Here is a 21116-nt window from a genome sequence, read left to right as displayed (position 1 = left end):
GCTGTTGGTGGAGGTTTGGCAGCAGCTGTCATTATAACATTGGAGACCTTCTTCCAAGGTGTTTCGGTGTCTTTACAATGACAATAACAGAAGTTATGAATGAAATAGTTTAATTCAAAGAGCCTATTTAGACGCCTCTCTCCAGTTGACAGGGAAAATGTCTCCAATACTTTTACAGTGAAATTCAATTGGAGTGTTCCCTGGGAAGAAAACACTGGAGAGACCTTCTTCCAAGGTGTCTCGGTGTCTTTACAGTGACAATAACAGAAATTATAAATGAAATTCAAAGAGCCTAATGAGACGCCTCTCTCCAGTTGACAGGGAAAAAGTCTCCAGTACATTAACAGTGAGATTAAATTGGAGTGTTCCCTGGGAAGAAAACACTGGAGAGACCTTCTTCCAAGGTGTTTCGGTGTCTTTACAATGACAATAACAGAAATTATAAATGAAATCGTTAAACTCAAAGAGCCTATTGAGACGCCTCTCTCCAGTTGACAGGGAAAAAGTCTCCAGTACATTAACAGTGAGATTAAATTGGAGTGTTCCCTGGGAAGAAAACATTGGAGAGACCTTCTTCCAAGGTGTTTCGGTGTCTTTACAATGACAATGAGATAAATTATAAATGAAATCGTTAAATTCAAAGAGCCTATTGAGACACCTCTCTCCAGTTGACAGGGAAAAACTCTCCACTGCATTAACAGTGAGATTAAATTGGAGTGTTCCCTGGGAAGAAAACACTGGAGAGACCTTCTTCCAAGGTGTCTCGGTGTCTTTACAATGACAATAACAGAAATTATAAATGAAATTCAAAGAGCCTATTGAGACACCTCTCTCCAGTTGACAGGGAAAAAGACTCCAGTACATTAACAGTGAGATTAAATTGGAGTGTTCCCTGGGAAGAAAACATTGGAGAGACCTTCTTCCAAGGTGTTTCGGTGTCTTTACAATGACAGTAACAGAAATTATATATTAAACAGTTTAATTCAAAGAGCCTATTGAGACACCTCTCTCCAGTTGACAGGAAAAACTCTCCAATACTTTTACAGTGAAATTAAATTGGAGTGTTCCCTGGGAAGAAAACATTGGAGAGACCTTCTTCCAAGGTGTTTCGGTGTCTTTACAATGACAGTAACAGAAATTATAAATTAAACAGTTTAATTCAAAGAGCCTGTTTAGACGCCTCTCTCCAGTTGACAGGAAAAACTCTCCAATACTTTTACAGTGAAATTAAATTGGAGTGTTCCCTGGGAAGAAAACATTGGAGAGACCTTCTTCCAAGGTGTTTCGCTGTCTTTACAATGACAATAACAGAAATTATAAATGAAATAGTTAAATTCAAAGAGCCTAATGAGACGCCTCTCTCCAGTTGACAGGGAAAAAGTCTCCAGTACATTAACAGTGAGATTAAATTGGAGTGTTCCCTGGGAAGAAAACATTGCAGAGACCTTCTTCCAAGGTGTCTCGGTGTCTTTACAATGACAATAACAGAAATTATAAATGAAATCGTTAAATTCAAAGAGCCTATTTAGACGCCTCTCTCTAGTTGACAGGAAAAACTCTCCAATACTTTTACAGTGAAATTCAATTGGAGTGTTCCCTGGGAAGAAAACACTGGAGAGACCTTCTTCCAAGGTGTTTCGGTGTCTTTACAATGACAATAACAGAAATTATAAATGAAATTCAAAGAGCCTAATGAGACGCCTCTCTCCAGTTGACAGGGAAAAATTCTCCAGTACATTAACAGTGAGATTAAATTGGAGTGTTCCCTGGGAAGAAAACATTGGAGAGACCTTCTTCCAAGGTGTTTCGGTGTCTTTACAATGACAATAACAGAAATTATAAATGAAATAGTAAAAGTCAAATAGCCTAGTGAGACGCTCTCTCCAGTTGACAGGGAAAAAGTCTCCAGTACATTAACAGTGAGATTAAATTGGAGTGTTCCCTGGGAAGAAAACATTGCAGAGACCTTCTTCCAAGGTGTTTCGGTGTCTTTACAATGACAATAACAGAAATTATAAATGAAATTCAAAGAGCCTAATGAGACGCCTCTCTCCAGTTGACAGGGAAAAAGACTCCAATACATTAACAGTGAGATAAACTTGGAGTGTTTCCTGGGAAGAAAACATTGGCGAGGCCTTCTTCCGAGGTGTCTCGGTGTCTTTACAATGACAATAACAGAAATTATAAATGAAATTCAAAGAGCCTATTGAAACACCTCTCTCCAGTTGACAGGAAAAACTCTCCAATACTTTTACAGTGAAATTAAATTGGAGTGTTCCCTGGGAAGAAAACATTGGAGAGACCTTCTTCCAAGGTGTTTCGGTGTCTTTACAATGAGAGTAACAGAAATTATATATTAAACAGTTTCATTCAAAGAGCCTATTTAGACACCTCTCTCCAGTTGACAGGAAAAACTCTCTAATACTTTTACAGTGAAATTAAATTGGAGTGTTCCCTGGGAAGAAAACATTGGAGAGACCTTCTTCCAAGGTGTTTCGGTGTCTTGACAATGACAGTAACAGAAATTATAAATTAAACAGTTTAATTCAAAGAGCCTATTTAGACGCCTCTCTCCAGTTGACAGGAATAACTCTCCAATACTTTTACAGTGAAATTCAATTGGAGTGTTCCCTGGGAAGAAAACATTGGAGAGACCTTCTTCCAAGGTGTTTCGCTGTCTTTACAATGACAATAACAGAAATTATAAATGAAATTCAAAGAGCCTATTGAGACACCTCTCTCCAGTTGACAGGGAAAAATTCTCCAGTACATTAACAGTGAGATTAAATTGGAGTGTTCCCTGGGAAGAAAACATTGGAGAGACCTTCTTCCAAGGTGTTTCGGTGTCTTTACAATGACAATAACAGAAATTATAAATGAAATCGTTAAACTCAAAGAGCCTATTGAGACGCCTCTCTCCAGTTGAAAGGGAAAAAGTCTCCAATACTTTTACAGTGAGATTAAATTGGAGTGTTCCCTGGGAAGAAAACATTGGAGAGACCTTCTTCCAAGGTGTTTCGGTGTCTTTACAATGACAGTAACAGAAATTATAAATGAAATCGTTAAATTCAAAGAGCCTATTTAGACGCCTCTCTCCAGTTGACAGGGAAAAAGTCTCCAGTACATTAACAGTGAGATTAAATTGGAGTGTTCCCTGGGAAGAAAACATTGCAGAGACCTTCTTCCAAGGTGTTTCGGTGTCTTTACAATGACAATAACAGAAATTATAAATGAAATCGTTAAATTCAAAGAGCCTATTGAGACACCTCTCTCCGGTTGACAGGGAAAAAGTCTCCAGTACATTAACAGTGAGATTAAATTGGAGTGTTCCCTGGGAAGAAAACATTGCAGAGACCTTCTTCCAAGGTGTCTCGGTGTCTTTACAATGACAATAACAGAAATTATAAATGAAATCATTAAATTCAAAGAGCCTATTTAGACGCCTCTCTCCAGTTGACAGGAAAAACTCTCCAATACTTTTACAGTGAAATTCAATTGGAGTGTTCCCTGGGAAGAAAACACTGGAGAGACCTTCTTCCAAGGTGTTTCGCTGTCTTTACAGTGACAGTAACAGAAATTATAAATGAAATTCAAAGAGCCTAATGAGACGCCTCTCTCCAGTTGACAGGGAAAAAGTCTCCAGTACATTAACAGTGAGATTAAATTGGAGTGTTCCCTGGGAAGAAAACATTGCAGAGACCTTCTTCCAAGGTGTTTCGGTGTCTTTACAATGACAATGAGATAAATTATAAATGAAATCGTTAAATTCAAAGAGCCTATTGAGACGCCTCTCTCCAGTTGACAGGGAAAAACTCTCCACTGCATTAACAGTGAGATTAAATTGGAGTGTTCCCTGGGAAGAAAACATTGGAGAGACCTTCTTCCAAGGTGTCTCGGTGTCTTTACAATGACAATAACAGAAATTATAAATGAAATCATTTAATTCAAAGAGCCGATTGAGACGCCTCCCTCCAGTTGGCAGGGAAGATAGCAAAGGAGAGTGCAAGTAACATTTTAAATATATCTCCAATTCTTTTGGTAGCTGTTACTATTTAATCCTTGATATGAAAGTGAAATTCAAATAGTCTGGAAATTGTAAAATAGCCTAAATTTCTACTGGTCACAATCCTTTATCAAAACGAGGAAATTCAATTATCGATGTTTGTAATCGTTTATGCAGTAGTGCTAAAAGGGATAACCTTCATTCATAATTAAATTAATGATATCTTTAAATCAATTTTGGTTGTTGAAATGTGATTTCTTTAAATGAAAATACGTTTGTAACATGTCAAACTTATCGTACAGATATTTTAAGTTCACTTAAACTAGTCAAAATAAATCTAGATATGTCAGAATGTAATTTCCACAAGTAAAGACTAAATGGCTACTTGTCATTTAGCCCTGCTATTTACATATTCAAATGGCTTTGCCTGGAAGGACGAGGAGCAGAGGAATAATTTTGAAAAGCAAAACTCAGACTAATGGCCCCCAGGGCAGACAACATCACTGAAAAAAAGAGCAATCTTGCCCTGCAATACAGTTGCTGACATGTCGTTCCCTACCTTTTTGAAGTTATGTGCTGAATTTCCCAGCAAGACCCTATATCCACTTTCCAGCACTGACAAGACTCCAGCAAGCAGTTAGTGAGCAGAGTTTATGACCATTTTGAAGTGGCTTGAAGTTTCCTCCTGTTTTACTGCTGACAATGAATGACCTAAGAGAGACACAAAATTACAACAGAGAGACAATGAATTACCACAAAATGTCTAAAACGACACAAAATAACTTTTAAGAGACACAAAATGACCTCAGAGAGTCATAAAATAACTGCAATGACACAGAATGACCTCAAAGAGACACAGAACCAAAATGACAAAAATTACAGAAAATTAGTTAATGGCACAAATTTACCTCAGAAACACACAACATGACTTCAAGCAGACACAACAGTATCCCAGAGAGACACATTACCTTTGAAACAAAAAATAACTACAATGAACCAATTTGATCCGAAAGACACACTAAATTTCTAAACAATACATTTATTGACTTCTAACAGACACAAAATGACCTCCAAGTTACAAAACATGACCTTTAAGGAACAAAACAACTGAAAAAGACACAAATTGACCACAAAGAGACATAGCTGTCTTTTACAGAGGGACATTTTTGCCAGATATTCAACAACATGCCAATTTGAAGCTCTTTTACTGAATGAGAAAAAGCCAGCACCACATCAGAAAAATCTCTGTGTGCAGTTGATTCACACCTCTCTGTTGCTCTCACAGCATGATGACATCATAATATTTAAATGAGGTTTTGTGTAAAATACTTATATTGAGAAAAATGTTGAATTATGAGCATATTCAAATAATAAGGCTTCAATGTTTGTGTCACTGCTTCATCACTGATGGCCTATATCACCAAGAAGTTAAAAAATATATAAGCTGGCCTATATTTTTATTAGCATGTTGATGCGAGGCTGTTTGTTGGACAGATAAAACAGACAGTTGGTAAACCAAAGACAGTAGCTTTAGATTTACCTATTCAAACTTGGTAACAGTCAAACATCAGCCCACTGTGATTCATTTACACTAAAACAGTAGTGATGTAGGCAAAATATTGCCAGTATTGGTCATATTTCACCTTCATCAGTACAGTGTTTGTCAAGTCTCAACGGTAAAATACACAGAAAACAACATGGGCTTAACAAAGTGTCAAAATCTCACGTTTGCCATGAATGAGTCCGTTTGTCAGTGACAGCAGGTCTTAAGATGAGGTCCAGAAGCAAAAGGTCTCAGTTTGTAGTTTGTTTTCCAGAAAAATCGTCAAGTGAAAGTTGAGCTGCTGCTTTTCTCTCCAACAGAAAGTTTGTTTTGGTTCAAATGATTAACTGTGTGAAATGATGGCTTAGAGACAACATAGCAACCATGGAACCATCAGGTCCGTAACACGTCTGACCTCAGAGCTCTCATTACGTCATCATCAGACAGTCCTCCACAGCAGGAACAATATCATCTGTTAGTTTGTGACAATTTATTAAACCGGCAATTTATTTGTTAAACACGCTACGGCTTTTTTTTAATGTGTGTGTTTTGTTTTCCACTCTTATCTGTATTCACGTGGACAGTTTTTCTCAAGCAGCAACCTTATTGAGAATCGGTTTACTCAGCCGGCTTTTGGTTCTTCTTGATGAGGATACCATCATGTGAATTAATTAAGGTGTATTCATTAAACGCTTTCTAGTCAGCTCGAGGCTGCCATCATCTGAAACTCATATCACACTGGTTATGTGGTGTATAGACCCTGTCTCTATAGGATAAATGCAACTGAGTGAAAACAGCAATGTTGCAAAAATCATTATATAGAAAGCACTGCGCTTTTACGCACGACTAGTGACACTGTGGAGGAGATCAGAGAGCCATGAAGACCGTCAGTGTGTGAGCGTTGTGCTGCCACCACTGCAAGAATTTGATCCTGGTGCCTGGTCTGTTATTCTCTGTCTGAGGAGAAGCGGCTCGGTGCCTGGAGGAGGATGGTGGCTTCACTCTTGATGGAGACCTCCGCCACTTTGTCGTGGCCACCAACACGGTTGATATTGCTACAGAGGAGAGGCTGTACCAGCTGAGCCAGCACCTGACTCTGGTCCAGAGTCTGACCCACACAGAGTTTTACCAGGTTTCTGAGATGGATGAGTGAAACGCAACTTTCAGCGTCAACATATTTCTGCCGTTTGTTGCTACTGAACCTCTGAGCAGCTGCGCTGTGATGCAGGGCCGTAATCACCTATTTAACATTGGGGGGACCATTGTAAATCACCAGTAACCCCCTCAGGTGAGATTTTTAGAAACCTAACAGGTAAACTGAGCATTTTACAGCAAATTGAAAGAAAAATCTTGGATCAGGAGTTTTCAGAGTTTAGATGGCTGAGTGCCTTTTTAAGGACGCACTGGAAAGGTGAACACGTTTTTTACGAATATGACTTTATAAAATAACATACCAACACTTTACAAATACAATCAAAGTGGACAGTGATATATCCTATAAACACTCTTATTACATTCTATTTTCCACTTTTTAATACATTTGAAAGTAATGACAGAGATAGCATAATAGCATACACTTCACCTCAAGCTGGAAAAAACTTGAATTAACTGTTGGATGGATATTCAGTTGTTTTGCACACAGTATGCGCACAATCGAGACATACTACTGTCTCATAACATTACACCCTAAACTTTGACTCTCTGACTCATATCAGTTACCATGGAGATAAAACAAAGCGCTGTTCACCGAGCTCACCAGTGATGGAGGTCATCCTTGAGAGACCTGCTGTTGTTATTATGCAGCAAGTAATAACTTCATGCATTATAGATTCTAACATGTTATATTCAGCTATACATTTCTCTGTCACTGTTATCTTTATACAAAACCCAAAACCAGTGAAGTTGGCACGTTGTGTAAACCGTAAATAAAAACAGAATACAATGATTTGCAAATCCTTTTCAACCTATATTCAATTGAATACACTGCAAAGACAAGTTACTTAATGTTCGAACAGGTAAACTTTGTAATTTTTTGCAAATATTAGCTCATTTGGAATTTGATGCCTGCAACATGTTTCAAAAAAGCTGGCACAAGTGGCAAAAAAGACTGAGAAAGTTGAGGAATGCTCATCAAACACTTATTTGGAACATCCCACAGGTGAACGGGCTAATTGGGAACAGGTGGGTGCCATGATTGGGTATAAAAGCAGCTTCCCTGAAATGCTCAGTCATTCACAAACAAGGATGGGGTGAGGGTCACCACTTAGTGAACAAATGCGTGAGCTGATTGTCGAACAGTTTAAGAACAACATTCCTCAACGAGCTATTGCAAGAAATTTAGGGATTTCATCATCTACGGTCCGTAACATCGTCAAAAGGTTCAGAGAATCTGGAGAAATCACTGCACGTAAGCGACAAGGCCGAAAACCAACACTGAATGCCCGTGACCTTCGATCCCTCAGGCGGTACTGCATCAAAAACCGACATCAGTGTGTAAAGGACATTACCACATGGGCTCAGGAACACTTCAGAAAACCACTGTCAGTAACTACAGTTCGTCGCTACATCTGCAAGTGCAAGTTAAAACTCTACAATGCAAAGCGAAAGCCATTTATCAACAGCGCCCAGAAACGCCGCCAGCTTCGCTGGGCCCGAGCTCATCTAAGATGGACTGATGCAAAGTGGAAAAGTGTTCTGTGGTCTGACGAGTCCACATTTCAAATTGTTTTTGGAAACTGTGGACGTCGTGTCCTCCGGACCAAAGAGGAAAAGAACCATCCGGACTGTTATAGGCGCAAAGTTCAAAAGCCAGCATCTGTGATGGTATGGGGGTGTATTAGTGCCCAAGGCATGGGCAACTTACACATATGTGAAGACACCATTAATGCTGAAAGGTACATACAGGTTTTGGAGCAACATATGTTGCCATCCAAGCAACGTCTTTTTCATGGACGCCCCTGCTTATTTCAGCAAGACAATGCCAAGCCACATTCTGCACGTGTTACAACAGCATGGCTCCATAGTAAAAGAGTGCAGGTACTAGACTGGCCTGCCTGTAGTCCAGACCTGTCTCCCATTGAAAATGTGTGGCGCATTATGAAGTGTAAAATACGACAACGGAGACCCCGGACTGTTGAACAACTTAAGCTGTACATCAAGCAAGAATGGGAAAGAGTTCCACCTGAAAAGCTTCAAAAATTGGTCTCCTCAGTTCCCAAACGTTTACTGAGTGTCGTTAAAAGGAAAGGCGATGTAACACAGTGGTAAAAAGGCCCCTGTGCCAACTTTTTTGCAATGTGTTGCTGCCTTTAAATTCTAAGTTAATGATTATTTGCAAAAAAAAAAATAAAGTTTCTCAGTTTGAACATTAAACATCTTGTCTTTGCAGTGTATTCAATTGAATATAAGTTGAAAAGGATTTGCAAAACATTGTATTCTGTTTTTATCTACGATTTACATAACGTGCCAACTTCACTGGTTTTGGGTTTTGTAGTTATGTCCTATTGTTGTTTGTAATGTTTATCAGTCACAAAACAACCACAGAAGACACAAATCGACCTCAAAAAGACACAAAATTACCTCAGAGACACACTTCCTTGCCTCAGAGACACACAACATGACTAAAATGACATACATTGACTTCAAAGAGACACAAATGACTAAAAAAGCCACAAAATGAACTCAAAGATAAAAGCACCTCACAGAGACACAAAAGAACTCTCGTTAAATTAAAAACTGTGCCATTTGCTATATATGCCCTTGAAAAAGGCAAACCCATCTCCGTCATGTGTTTTTGTAAAATAGTCAATACCATCCATAACAAAATAATATGCTTGTTCCAAGTAAACCATAATAAACTATTTAAATTGTTAAATTAAATTAATAATTTCTCATTTTCATTGGTATTTTTTGTAATACACAGACATGCTATGATGATTGCTGGCTAATATGTATGTTGATGTTATCCAGTATCAATGTAGGGCTACATCTGACCATGATATGTTGGTATGTTGCACCATAGTTTATTACAGTGCAACATACCAACGTGCCCTGGTCAGATGAAGCCCTACTTGTATTTTATAATTAGGAATTATTATTATTATTATTATTATTGATGCACATGTTTGTGGCCTTAATGTTACAGCTTGTGTTTCTAAATGAGATTATTTTAATATATGTATTACTTTACTTCTTGAGCCGCAGTTGTCAGTCTGAATCTGTAGCTGGAGGCGGAGGCTGACATATGCTGTTGGTGGAGGTTTGGCCACAGCTGCCTGCCAGAATCTGCAGGTCGAGGCGGGAGCCGCAGGTGGAGGCAGCAGCTGCAGCTTGCTGACAGAAGCTGGAGGTAGATGAAGTTCAGCATCTTACTCAGTCAGGTTTATGATGATGGGTCTGTGCTTTTCTGTCACACCACGTGGAATTACCTGTGACTGAGGAGAAGAAGACGATGTAAACATGAAATAAACACAGAGGTGGCTTTAATTTATCTGTCTATGCATGTGATTATTACACAGCTGTGTTTGAATACCTTACCTGAAATTTAAACTTCAAAGTGCCCCTCTCATCCCTCCTGGTCTGCAAAGGTCTTCATATGGCAAAAGGACAAGAGTCAGCAGCAGGTTGCTGACAGAGGCTATAGGTGGAGATTTAACCACAGCTGACTGGCAAAAGCTGCAGGTTTCTGATAGAGGCTGTAAGTGGAGGTGTGACAGCTGCGGAGGACGAGCTGTGGGCTGCCAGGCCAGCTGGGGACTGGAACGATGACGCTTGTCCAAGATAAGTGCTTGGCCATCTGAAGGTTAAAAAAGACAAACACAAACCTGAGACCACTGCTCCACATCATGTTAATGTACCATGGACTCTTATATCATAGTGACTGTCTAGAAAATTAATGACATCACATATTGAATTTAAAGGATCAGTACCACAATGTAATCACACTTCATTAAAAGTAAATGTCATGCATTAAATTATACACAGGCAAAAGAATAGAAGTGTTTGCAATAAAAGAAAATAGTACAAAGCCAAATGTGTGCATTTCTTTCAGTGTTACTACTGCAGGAGGCCTTCCATATGTCAATATGCTGGTACAACATGAAGACACACATGGGCTCTGTTATTCTCTTACTATCATTTGACACAACATCAAGCCCATTAGTTGTACTTTAGTTGTACACAGTACAGTTAAATGTAAAATGTCTGACTGCATGTTGTTGGCAAACTCATCAAACTCATGTCAGAATCTACTTTTGAAAACTAATTCAGATTAAACCTGACCTCCTCCAATATTTACAATATCATTTTGGGGGAATAATATTGTAATTATATTATTTTCAAACCCAGCTTGTCCTGCTAACAGTCTGGAAGCTTTATTACAGTCATGGATGGATTACTCAATGGGCCCACCGCTCACAGGCCCAGGGGACCAAAGTATCAAGGGCCCCTCTGGCCTTCACATGCAAAATGTCACTCAAAATAAAATGTACTGACCAGGAAGAGACTCAAAATGAGCACAAAGAGATGCAAAGGAACTGTAGGAGACACTAAATATTACAAAAGGGGGCAAAACAACCACAAAGAGACACAATATGACCAAAAAAGACAAGTGACATCAGAGAGACCCAAAGGGCCCAAAATGGACACAAAATGAGCTAAGAGTTACAAAATAGAGAGACAAAAATGACTACATAGAGTTATAAACAATAAAAAATGAGCAAAACCTCAAACTCTGTGTGTCTCTTGTCCCTATGTAGGAGAGGTGGTGGAGACTTTTGCACATCTATGCCCAGAGACACATTGTCTCATAATCCACCCATGCATTTAGTAACTTAGGCCTACAGACAGGTAGCTGTCTTGTACAGAGACAAATTTACCCCAGACTTCCTTCAACAATATGTCACTTTCAAAATTTCTTGCTGACAGAGAAAAAGACAGCCCCATATCAACGCTTCTTCTGCCGCTATTTGACACGTCTCTGTTGCTCCCTGTGTATTGCTCAAACATGACCACATTAAACTAACTTGAACTACGTTTGTGTAAAATACTCATACGTGACAAATATGACTAATATTGAAAACGTTTTGAATCATGAGCATATTCAAAAAATGAGGCTTAAATACTATTGTTGCTGTTAAATCGCCAACAAGTCAAACAGAATAACTTATTTAGCTATGTTTATTAGCATACTTATGTTAGGCTAGCTATTTGTTCAACAGATGAAACAGACGGTTGGTAAACCAAAACAAGCACATTTATATTTCCTCGATCAAACTTGGTAACAGCAGTCAAACGTCAGTCCAGGTTCATTCGTTTACAACAGAAAATATCTGCAATATTAGCATTTAGTAGCCTAGCCTACATCGGTGTAGTCTGGGCGTTGGGGAAGTCTCAACGGTAAAATACATAAATACAACATGGGAGTAAAAACAGTGTGAAAATCTGACGTCTACCATGAATAAGTCCTTTTGTCAGTGACAGCAGGTCGTAAGAAGAGGTCCAGATGTGAAAAGTCGCTGTTTGAAGTATTTTTCCACAGAAATCGTCGAGTGAAAGTTGAGCTGCTGCTTTTCTCGCCGTTAGTAAGTTAGTTATGGTTCTAATCTTCTAATCATATCAAAATAATGCACCTGGAGACACCATGGCGACCATGGAACCAATCAGCTCCGTTCTTACCTCAGAGTTCTCAGGAAGTCCACATCAACCAGTCCTCAGGAACAATGTTTCTTAGTTGTGGCATTTTAATTAAATAGTCCTACGTGCTACGGCTGTATTGTGATTATGATGCTGAATTGTTTTTGCTTTTAATAAGGGACTGTTCGTTACTTATGAGGAGGGGATGTGTCGGTGCAAAAATGGAGAGGCATGTCAAATCATTTTAAACAATGTAGAGGGAATTATGTTTTTTATTTTTGCTTCAGGGAGAGGCATACACATTCGAATGTTTTGGGTTTTTTTTTACTGCTGATATTTAAAGAAAACGTTTCAAGAGGTCCTTGAACACATCAAGTCCAACTATGTCAAAAAAACAAACAAACAAACAAACAAACAAAAAAACCATAACATAACCAAATTCGGGCTCATTTTTCATCAAAATCACTTTATTCTACAACTCATTTAATATTTGGCTAAAAATATACTTGTTTCAGGCTCGTGCTTTTTTGACTTTTCACTTAACTTAACTTTCAGACATCAACGGGTAAGTTTTAAAAACTTAATATTAAGTGTGCTGTTACAGCTGCCACTATATAGGCTACTGTTAAAGTTGTCCCTGCATGTGGGGGCGGATGTTACTTTGAATTATGACTCTTGTGCTACAGAACATCATTATAATAATCCTTATAATATCTCTGCATTGTGCTAATGGCTCAGTGATGTTTCCTCATCCCATAGTTCTTCCCTTGTTCTGTTGCTGGCTGGATGACTGTGCCATTGGCATCTGAAGTCCTGCTGTCTACTTCCCCACACTACTGTTCTGTTTGGGCTTATCTTTCTGTGCAATGCCGTAGGGCACATGGGCAGCAGTGGTGCCCATCTCAGCTGCTCCCTTCATGTGAAACATCCGATTGTCAAAGTAGATTTGAGTCCTGATCTTCTCCAGCATGATGTCTTTTGGCCCCTTTCCTGCTGGAAACACAGCAATTGGTCACTAACAAACAACCACCAAACAACCAAAACACAGGAAAAAAAGGGGTACTTTAAAGAAATGAAATGTCATCGTCTGTGTTGTCAGTGTTATTTGTGTTGAGAGCTATTAATATACAGTGTGTGGTTGGGATTGTGGGTGCAAATGAAATGCTGAGCCAATAATGGCACATGTGCTGTTATTTTGATCATCTGAAGCCATTCAGCACTTTTTATATTTAATAAATGCTTGAGAATGTTCGTTGTGTTTCACTCTGAGCATGCCAGATTTGTGATTGCTGTCATTTTCACATTTGGTTGGATGCACTGTAACTCTACATAGGCGACCTTGTGAATAAAATGTTTTCTGCTCATATTTTGCTGTTGCAGGGTTTCAGAAGGGAATACTGAGTGACAGAATATCAGCATCAACAAGGACACGATAAAGCATTGGTACAAAAGTTCCTCCATCAACCCAAAAACAAACTTTCTTAGTCTAAGAGATTTGCATTATAAAAACTAATATCCTCTAGAGGAATGCATTGTGGGCTTTAGAATGATTGAAAAAACATACTGTGTCTCTGGTGAGCCTTTCTGCTTCAAAATCAACCTTTTTCAAATTTGTCCTTTAGATTTTTACTTTCCAAACCATAGTCCCACCCTCAAAAGTTTATTTTATGGGGTAAATGGCTGAAAATCAGATCCTCAAATCTACCAACACATCTCTTTTAATATTTTGGTTATCAAATTAGCTGAGTATGTTCAATGAGGCTTTCAAAACAGACAAATAAAAGATCAGTTAAACTCAGGATCATCTCCCACACTTGTTCCCCAAGTGTGACGTTGCAGATTTCTAAAACCACACCAGCAAGCAGATGTTTAGAACTGGTACATTTTCGGTATATTTCAAATTTAGACTTTATTGGAGGCATTATATGCAATAAGCAAACAAGAGAAGTCTCATAACAGCTGCAAAAACAAGAGGTTGTAAACGGGATTATTTTGTCATTGAATAAGACTTCAAATTCTGTCTGATACATATAGAGATGCATGAATAATATTTACACACATTATCATACTCTTTTTACACTTTATTCATTTATGTTTATATAACATGTTGACATAGAGGTATATTTATAGACCTTAAGTCTACATATTATGATACCAATACGATCTTGACAAGTAAAAGAAAAGCGAGTCAGAATTAGCAAAATCCTTCTGAGCCTGGATCATAGGAAAGGAGATTAGGGAATCTTTGTAGTTCTAATCCCGAAGAAAAGTTTTGAAAACGGCATACTAAAAATGGCGTTGATTCATTTTCCGATGTACAATTTATTTTATATTTGTTGGTTTGTACATGAAATGCAAAAATAACATGAAGAGAGAGAGGTTGTCTTGAATTTATTATTACTAATGTCAATACCAGTATTTAACCAGCAGATGTCGCCACCACACAACCACACTAAGCTACATCTCCCTCAGTATCTCCAGGGGTCTTTCATGGGGCTCCAGGTCCCATGCAGGGAAACAAGCAGCCATGGGTGGATTGCTGAACAGGTCTACTGGGCACAGGGCCAGGGGCCCAACGTGTCAGGCGGCCCCTTGGCCTTCACTTGCAAAATATCAAATGTCAAATTAACTCAATTAACACATGTACTAACCAGGAAGAGAATCAAAATGATCACAGAGAGACACAAAAAGACCACAAAGAGATACAAAGGTATGGCACAATGACAGAACATAAATATAATAAAAGGGCAAAACAACCATAAGAAACACAACATGACTATAAAGCAACACAAAATGACCAGAAAAGACAAAATGACCCCAGTAAAACACAAATTATATAAAAGAGACCTAAATGATTAGAAAAAAAGATATGAAGCAAGCTCTAAGAGACACAAAATGACTACAGTGAGACACAAAATGACAAAAAGACACTAAATTACATCAAAAAACACAAAGTTACCCCAAATGAGATACAAAAGTACATCAAGGAGACCCAAATAATGACAAAAAGACATTAAACAAACAAAAACACATACAAAATGACTACAGTGAGACACAAAACCACCAAAAAAACCCCAACACATAATTATATCTAAGAGACCCAAATAACTACAAAAAGACAGAAAGCAACCACAAGGAGACACACATTTCCTCAGTAAGACACAGAATTATCTTAAGACACAAAATTACATCAACAAGACCCAAACAACCACAAAAACACATTAAACAACCAGAAGGAGACACCAAATGTCTCCAGTGAGTCACACAAATAAACAAAAAACAGAAATCACACACACACACACGCACACGCACACACACACACTTACACACACACACACGCTCACAAAACCCCCCACCTTGAAAAAAAAAAAAGAAATTTACTGCAAAGAGACACAATATCACTACAAAGTCTGTGTGACTTGCTTCTGCGTGGGAGAGGTGGTGGGGCCCTTTACATATCTGTGCCCAGGGGCCCACTATTTAAAAATCCGCCCATGCAAGCAACAGGTTTTCTATATAATGTCGGCTTGTAGTGGTCTGAATTAGAAATAATGCAGAAAGCTATGTCACATGTTATTGTCACTTCTATCAGTCAGACAGGTAACTTTAGTTCAACAGCAGAAACATTTATATTTGTGTCCCTGCAGGTAAATCAAACTAAAAGGAGCACCCAGTGTGGGTGTGTAAAAACAAAAACATCTGGTTTTAACCGGACTTTGTGAGTCAGCCGTCATATCCTGGTTGAGTTTATGTATTAACACCTTCTTCTTGGGATAAGTGAATTTGTTTTGTGCCCCGTCTGTCATCCCGGGTGTCCACGAATAGGTTAAACAGAGACAAACGGTGTAAAGTTAGTCGGGGTTAAGAAGGATAATAGATGCTATAATAGTAGAAGTTATGTAATTTTGCCTTCAAAATAAAACATAAATAAGTGGCGCGCAAAGCTACAAAAGGTTGCTGCTCAGTAGTTTCAGACATTTAGGGTAGAAGTTTTTGTATAGGCTACACATAACTTGTGGCAAACTCAGTGGCAAATGATATTCCAAATAAGTAAAAATACAGGTAAATCAATTTGACATCAAAGTTTCAGTATTTGGGGCAGCTTTACTTTGAAAGTAACTAGCGGAAGTTGTGTACGTGATGTTTCTAACTTGACGGTCAGTGGCGCCTCCGTCTCGTGCTGTCCAGCGCTCTTCCCTCAGTAACTCTGTAGTGAATGTGTGTTGTACGTTACCACCTGCAGTTCGTTGTCTACAACAGGTGAGAACACTCCTCTCTTTCTAAACTTATTTATTCGGAAGTAAAAGCTCACTAAATTGACCTAAATTTGTACAAATAATCCGCGGTTTAGATGGGAAGACGTATGTTTTTGGACTTTGCGTGACCGGGAGTCGGAACACCTTGACAGTTGAGACTGACAAGTTAGCTAACGAGGAGAGGCTACACGTACGGGGGATTTATACGATGAGTAGCAGTGTACATATATTTCTAATTGTGTCCAAAAGACAGCCTTACTGACGGGATTTTAAATCGATCCCTCTTCGGCTGGAGATACAGGCTGAATATCACTGTTGATTCCATAGTTATTCTCAATACTTCAGGGAAAACTATCAAAGCGCAGTCAAAAATCTTAGATTCCTGTTAACTTGCTTATAACCAAACACTAGAACATGTATAATTAATTTATGATAACTTGTAAAGAACAGTTGGTGTTTTCTAGTAAATTCGGCATGTACACAATCCCTCAAACAGGACCTTATTTTAAAAATATCAACTTTTAGCAGCTGTTTCACCCTCCTCGTTCCCACCACTCGGTGTGTTTTGGTTGAAGATTGGAAGAAGGACCAGTGGGAAACCTTGAGGTGTTAGTGAGACGTTACGATAGTTATGTGGATATGATGTATGCCGAATTTACAAGCAATAGTGATAATTTCTCGCAGGACTCAAAACTTGTCATAATTGATGTGTACTTATTTCTGGCAGATAAGGTGGGATTAAATTGTCAGAGTCGAGAATGGAGTTTGGGCTGAAATTGTTGCTGGGAAATTTGTGCTCCAAGACATACTATTGTGCCTTTTAACCAGAAATGAAGATTTAAAATTCAGGTTTTTTTTTAAATGAAAGCAGTGACAATAAATTGAGATTATTTCACTTGTTTTCTTATGATATAATTTCCACTTGATTATAGTAAATATTCTGAGACAGAACATGAGACTGTGGTATTTATCATGGGCTTTCTCACATGTGTGACACCTGTCACGTAGGATTCCATGACAAAGTCACCCATTGTCACTGAACTCCATTTAACTACTGCTCTACCCATTGACATTTAGGCTAACAAGCCCATTTTGGACTCCTTGTTTACATTCTAGCTCATGTCAGAGAGGGGCTATGCAGAAGTTTACTGCCTGGCAAGGTGCCTGGCTAGTTTTAGATCATGTGTCAGTGCAAAGACACGCATTGGCATCTGCTGTTGGGCTACACAGTAGTAGTAGCAGTCCAGAGGAATAACTGAGCTATCTTGTGCTAAAGAGGCTTCAAATCAAGATAGTCTTCCCATGTTTTTGACTTGCAAAGTGTACCCTGGATACAACATATTCAAACCCAACCAAAGACAAAAGCCTGCTGCTAAAACACATTATTTACTCGAGGAGGTTTGTCATGTCTGTTGGGATGTCAGGGAGAATAAAAATGCTTCTGAGGTCTCCTAAACGAATTCAGCTGATTTTTTTCAAAGCTCAAAACTTCTGGATGCTGTACTATCTCCTCTAAGATTGTCTCTTAGCTTGATTGGCAGTCCTAATTGTGGTTTTGTTTTGCACACAGAATGGACTATAAAGTATTAATTGGAGGCTGTGTGGCTCACTGAAACAGCCTGTTTGATGTTGCCTCAGGAGTAGAAACAGAGTGACTGTTTTTACACTTTATTCCATTTCTCCTGGTTATTTTGTGTCCCTTTAGTGTTTCTTCCTCTCTCGCTGTCCCACGTGATTAGGATCTCAGGCAAATTGGTTGTGTTTGGAAGCAGCAGCCAGCTCTGTCTCACCTTCCTTTTCAGAGAGGAAAACACTGAACTTTTTCCAAAGGCGTAATCTTGCAGTGTGCCAGGCGCAGCTTTGTCTGAAATGATGCTTCCTTAAAGTTCAGGGAATGTTATCAGTGGACGGAGACCTTATTCCTGTACGGGAAGAGTAACAGATTAGCTGCACACTCCTGAGGGACAGGGCTTCCTGGATCTGAGAAAACAAACAAAAGATGGGTCAAGTTAAAGTCACATGTCCAATCCTTTTTCTTGGCTTTTCCTGACAGCATTCATCTATCAAAACTGTTTTGTTGATTGCAATTAAAACATAACATTAACCTTGGCATTCATGCTGTTGAATGGGGCAACTGGCACAAGTAGTGCTGCAACGAGTTCCTGATTGACAGAAAATTAATCAATTCATTGTTTGACATTTAATGAAAAATTACATTGCTGGTTCCAATTTCTTAAAGGTCCAGTGTGTAAAATTTATAGGGATTTAGTGGCGTCTATTGTTGTGGCGAGATCGTTTCCTCTCAAAAACAAATGGACCGAGTAATTTTAACAGGTAAAAACACTAAATAAATTAATTTCACGTTCCAAATTAGCGTTTCTTCTGTTGTTCGGCATGTTGCAGACATTGCATTAGCCCGTTACTTGCTAATGTGTGCTCACCTTTTTTTCTCTGATAACTAAATGTGAGCTCACCTTATGTTGGATCCAGACATTCAGGAGGTTTTAACTGGACTGGAAGCCAAATTATCCACAGAGGTCTCTGCCTCTCTAAAACAAATGGACCAGTTTATCAAAACTGAATTTTTTTTTTTTGATGGAATGTGTTCTTGAATTATTGCAGACTTACAATGATTTCTCTGTGTCCTTCTAGCTTTCCCTTTGCAGTGTAATGGCAGGTTGGGCTGCTGCTGCTGCCTCCAGGTCGACAGAGATGGACTATGAACATGCACTCAGCCCTGCAGGCAACTAAATCTCTACTAGTCCTGCTGCAACTCCATGAACAAGATCACTGTGAAATACAGCCGAGCACCCATCAGCGATTATGGACCCGAACTCCAACAACGAGAGGAAAAGGATCTCCTGGACCAGTTTACCTGAGGCTCCTTCGCTGTAGATGCTGCTCACTCCTCTATTCACCAACATCATCTCATGGCTGGGATTCAGCAGCTACCTGTTAACTTGCAGACAAATGTTTTGCTGAAGCCATCTGCCTGAAGGAGCATTAAAAAGACAAAAAAAAAGCAACGTTGGCTGTTGACTGCAAGCAGCTTGTGTGTTTGTGGTTGGGTCTGTAATCATGGGGAAGGAACAGGATCTGCTGGTGGCAGTGAAGACTGGAGATCTTCTGCTAGCGCACAAACTTCTCTCCAAAGTCAAGTGCAACAAAAGCAGTGAGTATGGAGCTAAGAGAAGTAAGGGGATACATGGGTTTGTGTCATTACTAAGTGATTTTGTGTTTGTTGTGCTCTCGGGGCCTGGGAGTGTAATTGTTTCTACTGTGAAATAGAACTTAGACAGCAATGCCAGAGCTACCGCCATGGGGGATGTCACTTCTCAACTAAATGCATTTTTTCCCGATAACCACAAGATCAGGTTCAGCTGTCGACCACAAAACGCAACCCCCTCCAGCAGCCAGGTCAGGGACAATTTGAAACTAAGTGGATTCAAACTGCGGCACAACACGAGCTAATCTCCTCAACGCAGACCCCTGCAGCTCTTGAGTCTTGCTGTGTGGGTTTTAGGGGTCTTTCTTCTGCTTTCAGATGTCCTTATCTGGGTAGATTCCAAGTCAGGCGACAAGCGAGCTCTTTACAGTAACATTGTTGCAAATGACAGAGTTCTCTCTTATCCAAGCCTGGGGAAAGTTAAGGCCAAGTAGGCTGTGAAGTTGAAGCCTCTCTTTGTGGCGTTATCTGTTCTGGGCTTTCATCAGTGTGGCTGGCTGCTCTGTGACAAGCTTTGGGAACAAAGCTGTGGCTGTCAGGAAAAAGTCTGTTACACACTCTACACACTGCACAGACAGCAAGCGCTGCTTGGCAGAGAATATTTAAAAGTAATATTGTCTGTTTTTGTACTGCTGCATGCTTCTGTTTGTGAACAAGCAATGGCTGCCAAACTGGCCGGGAAATACAGCCAGGGAAAGTGAAGAAGTAATGTGCTGTGCTGCTTTATAAACTACCTTCAAGGAGCCCTTGAGCAAGGCTCTCCATCTGTTTTGGAAGAGCAGCTCAGCAATAATACAAATACTCACATGTAAATAAAACAAAATGTTAAGATAAATGCTTGAATATAAACAAAATAAATATACAAATATTTTTATCAACAAATACAGAAATAAAAGTAAAACAAAGAAAGAAATCATAAACATTTGCTAGAAAAGACTTGATTTTCCTAAGATTATCAATTACCAGATTAATAACCTATATTTATTTACACATTTAATTCAATTTCTGTATTTATTTATTGATTGTTAAGTTGTTTTTTTGTCTTCCATAGAAAGTATGTGTAACTGCGTGAAATGAGCAAAATAAAAGTTGGACCTTAACCAGGCAACCACACCAACAGAAACCTAAAACGCCAGTACTCGCAACCTAATTTTAATTATATCGAGCTTTGTTATCTCCCGATAACAGGTAGATTATTTGATAACCAAACAAAAGGTTGTTTTTTTGTTATCTGAAGATGACAAAAGTCATTTTCTCAAGATAACGAAATAATACAATCTTGTTTTTTTTGTGTGACAACGGGTTTATTGTATTGTTAGATGACAAAGCTTGTTATCTCGAGATAACAAAATAATTAACTTGTTATCTTGAGATAACAAATCTTGTTTTCTCAAGACAATAAAATAATTAACTCGTTATCTTGAGATAATGGCATTAACAAAACAATAGTTCAAA

General features: G+C 38.9%; 1 protein-coding gene across 1 annotated transcript in view; it reads left to right on the top strand.

The window, feature by feature from the left end:
• The first annotated feature begins 16336 nt into the window (after positions 1 to 16336).
• Positions 16337 to 21116, top strand: part of LOC125880918 (caskin-2-like) — a 77140-nt gene continuing 72360 nt past the window's right edge. The window contains exons 1-2 of the mRNA XM_049563754.1: positions 16337 to 16439; positions 19088 to 19607. Coding sequence (XP_049419711.1) covers positions 19514 to 19607 — 94 coding nt within the window. The 5' untranslated portion in view covers positions 16337 to 16439; positions 19088 to 19513. The remainder of the gene's footprint in view (positions 16440 to 19087; positions 19608 to 21116) is intronic.

Source organism: Epinephelus fuscoguttatus, linkage group LG20 (genome assembly GCF_011397635.1).
Source record: "Epinephelus fuscoguttatus linkage group LG20, E.fuscoguttatus.final_Chr_v1".
NCBI lineage: Eukaryota > Metazoa > Chordata > Actinopteri > Perciformes > Serranidae > Epinephelus > Epinephelus fuscoguttatus.
The sequence above is the reverse complement of the archived record's forward strand: the minus strand, read 5'-3'. Positions and strand labels throughout refer to the sequence as shown.